Consider the following 3,784-nt stretch of genomic DNA (forward strand, 5'->3'; position numbering starts at 1 on the left):
GTGGAAGAAGAGGATGAGCTCGTCCATGTCGGGGGCCCCGGCGCGGAGGCCCGTGTTTGACGACAAGGAGGACGGTGAGTTCTGCCGCACAGCGGAGGCTCCGGGCAGCTCTGGGGACCGCGTGGGGACCCCGCACGCCCTCGCAGGAGGGCCGTGGCAGTAGGATTTCCTCCCGTCCAGACACTGCGGCCACGGGATGGGAAGGCGTCCCAGGGCTGCTTGGTTTCCGAGGAAACTGGCGGGCTGTGCCTGCGGTGCCCACGCGTGTCCAGGGCCCCGCCTGCATCCTCCATGTCCAGTGGCGATCGGGCGGCTCCGGGCTTAGGTACGACACCGCCCTTTGTACCAAGAGCTGTACCTTTTCATTAGGGGCTGTGTGCCGCTCGGTTCATTACTCTCACCTGTACTGTGCCCAGTGTGCAAGGGAGATGAGTCCTCCACAGGTGGCCGGGTCCCCTGGCCCTCACTCTCCCTCTCCAGGGTGAAGGCACATTCCTGCCCCCCCTCCCACCCCCAGCCTTTGCACACAGATGTGCTGTGGAGAGGCCCAGCCTTCCTTACAGACCTCCCTTTGGGAAACTGGTTTCCTCTCATGTTCTCCTGCAGGTAAAGCTGCCCACCCAGAGTGCAGTGTCTCTTGAGTGGCCATAGAGGGATTGGTGCTGGTGGAAGGCAGGTGACGGGCAGCAGGCCATCCAGGCACACTTCCCGGGGTCCTGCTGGGCACCAGGAGCCTTTGACTTAGCCCCTGCAGGGAAGGTGGCTGTGTGGTGTCCGCCTTTGGGGCACCGTGGCAATGCCCATGCAAACACAGCCCTTCTGCAGATGTCACACGTTTAAATGGTACAGTGATGACACATATGATGTTTTTTGACATTTTCCTAAAATAGTTGAAATCTGAATTTTTTTTTTTTCATTTGTAGGCAGCCTGCAGAGTATGATGGGTCTTTTATAATTTTAGAGCACAGCCCAGCGTGACAGCCCAAGCTATTTATTTCTGATAAATAATTTAAGTATGATAGGAAATTACAATAGTCCGACCGCAGGCCAGGGTTGGCGAGTGTGCAGGCCTGTGCTGACCGTGGTCAGAAGGAGTGATGGGCAGCCTGCTCTGGTGCTGGGGTGGGGCCCGGGGCTGGTCGGGCCAGCAGGGGAGGGTCATGGTTGCCTGCACTCCCAGGATGGGCATCCAGGACCAGCCACACTGGCACAGTGTGTGATCTGGGACTGGCTTTCATTTGTTCTGAACTTGGGGACAGCAGAACGCACTGCTGTGGATGTTTCACGTTATATGTCTTTGTTTTTAGCATAAATATTCAAAATAAAGAAAGCCGGGTGAACTAGGAACTAGTCAGGAAGCAGATTTACGTCTAGTTTCCTCCTGCAGGCGGAGAACACGTCTGAGAAATACATCTGTTTCCAGCATTTGCTGGTGTCAGCCAGGAGCTGGCCACTCTCTCGTGCCCTCGCACTGTGCTCTCTGAGGCACAGGTAGAGAGGTTGATGTCGCAGAAAGCACGGAGCGGCCTTCCGCTTGTTAAGGTAGAATTTTTCCACGTGCTGAGTGTGTTAAGTTTCTGAATTCATGGATCATTAAGAGGCAAAAAGAGCACAGAGTCTCCTTATGATGCTCGCAGTCTGATTGGGGAATTATTTAACACGTCCCCCCCTCCTTACTTGCCTGCGAAAGGGTGGCAGAGGCACCAGCCCTCTGGGCTTGTGGGCGGTAACTGATGTTGGCTGCAGATGCTTGCTTTTTAGCACATGTGACCACCGATCACCTGCTCGTCACTGGGCACAGTGGCCACATCCCCAAACCGAACATGTGAGACCAGGAGGTCAAACCTGTCCCTGGGCAGACATTACCTGGGTGGCCAACCACTCCGTTCCACTTGTATTCCACGACTGCGTGTCACCATCAGGGCTCCTGCGGCTCAGGAGTCGCAGCTGTGTCTGCAGAGAGAACATGCAGATCTTAGCATGAAGGCCATGGGTTTATTTGGATGGAAAGAATAGGGTTTGGAAAGGAGAGAGGACTGTCTTGCAGGAGGGGCGTCGTGCCCCCTGAACCCACCTCCTCTCCAGGTGAGGGTGTGAAATTACCCATCCCCTCCAGGTAGCTCCCCTGGGGAGCAGACTTAAAGAGGCGACTGGGTGGTGCTGGTGACTCGCATTTACTGGGACTGCATGGTTGCTATGGCAATGTGAAACCTTCTGGTGACTTTTTTTTTTATTAAAACACCCAATTAATATATCAAATTTAGTATGCAGGGGGAAAGAAAAAGGAAAATAAGAGGGCAATTTAATAAAGTGCCAGGTAAATTCCAACTAATAACCGTAGTGGTGATGTGAAAAATCTTCAGTGTCCCACACCCCGCCAGTCCTGTGGCGTCTAGCGCCATTGATCTTATCTGGCAGGGGTTGGGTTCTGTCCAGGATTCTCTGAGCCTCTTCCTCACCCCAGAACCAAGGACCAACTTTTTCTCTCCCCTGAGCCCCCTCCTCCCATTCTGCCCCTCCCTGACTTCCAGGCACCCCTGTGCTAGAGGGGGTTGCAGCACCTCCTGCTGAGCAGCTGGGGAGCCTGGGGGGCACCCCGCCCTTCTCAGCCGTCGTGGCTTGTCTCACGCTGGGAGGGAGTGACTGACCACCGAGAAGGTTTGCTTTGTCCAGAGAGACTGGGAGTAAGCGAACCCTCGCAGGCTGCGCAGAGCCCGGCCTGGGTGCTGGTGTGGGGGCAGGCGGGAGGGCTATCTGGTTCTCAAGTCACCTTTATAATAATGAAAAACAGGCCTTTGTTTTTTGTTGGTTTTTTTTTCCTCATTAGAGAAGTATTACAATGTGTAAATTTGCAAGGACTTCACACTTCTCTGTTTTTCCTAAAATGGTCCTAAGTAGGAAAACCAAGACATCTGTACGCCAGCTCCGAGAGAAGGTGTCAGCGTGCATCTTCCCAGCCTTTTTCCAGGAATGTCCTCGCACACCCAGCTGTCCAGAAACACAGTTTCCCTTGACACAGAAATGGGAGCGTGCTCCGTATACGCTTTTGTCATCACCTGCTTTTTACTTAGCAATCCGTTTCGAACGCCGTGTAGATCAGCAGCATCGCTTGTTGGCTAAATTTACAACAGCAGTTCTCAGTCCTGGCTGTGACCTGGACTCCACGGACCCCGCTCCCCAAAACGTGGGCTGAATTTGTTGGTGAGGGAGGAGTTCAGACATCAGCACATCTTTAAGCCCCACCCCTGGTGATTTTGATGAGCAGTCAGGGCTGATAATCACGGCTTTGTAGCTTTCCTCTCTGTAGACATAACGCTGTTTACTTAATTCTCTATTGTAGGACATTTCCATCTTACAAATACCATAAACAATTTAACAGTGAACATGTTTGTATACTCGTCTTTGCACATTGGCCTTATTTCCTTAGTGTATATCCTTAGGAATGACATAGCCATGTCAGAGGAGCGTTTGATACACCTGTCCAGCTCCTCCATGAACCAGCCACTGTCCTGGGTGCTAGTTATACATCGGTGACCAAGTAGATGTGGCTGCTGCAAATGAGGGATAACAGGACAAAGGGGAAGCCGGGAGACAGACAGTAGACAAGGAAACATGAATAAATTACTGACCAGCAGAAGGGGCCAGAGCAGAGGAAAAGGGAGGGCCAGGAAGGGAGATGAGTGTTTGCTCCTTGCTGCCCCCCGAAAATACTTTCCCCGAGTCTTCACCAACTGTGGGTGCTGGTGGTGTTTTCATTTTTCGACAGTCTAAAAGGTAGAGGTTG

The 3,784-nt window shown here is 52.9% G+C and overlaps 1 protein-coding gene across 1 annotated transcript in view; it reads left to right on the plus strand.

Annotated features, from left to right (window-relative positions):
- Nucleotides 1-6: 6 nt before the first annotated feature.
- STK32C (serine/threonine kinase 32C) overlaps nucleotides 7-3,784 on the plus strand; it is a 54,467-nt gene continuing 50,689 nt past the window's right edge. Inside the window, exon 1 of the mRNA XM_006754918.1 lies at nucleotides 7-74. Within this exon, the coding sequence (XP_006754981.1) occupies nucleotides 14-74 (61 nt within the window). The 5' untranslated portion in view covers nucleotides 7-13. The remainder of the gene's footprint in view (nucleotides 75-3,784) is intronic.

The sequence above is a fragment of the Myotis davidii genome, unplaced genomic scaffold (assembly GCF_000327345.1).
Source record: "Myotis davidii unplaced genomic scaffold, ASM32734v1 scaffold72, whole genome shotgun sequence".
Lineage (NCBI taxonomy): Eukaryota > Metazoa > Chordata > Mammalia > Chiroptera > Vespertilionidae > Myotis > Myotis davidii.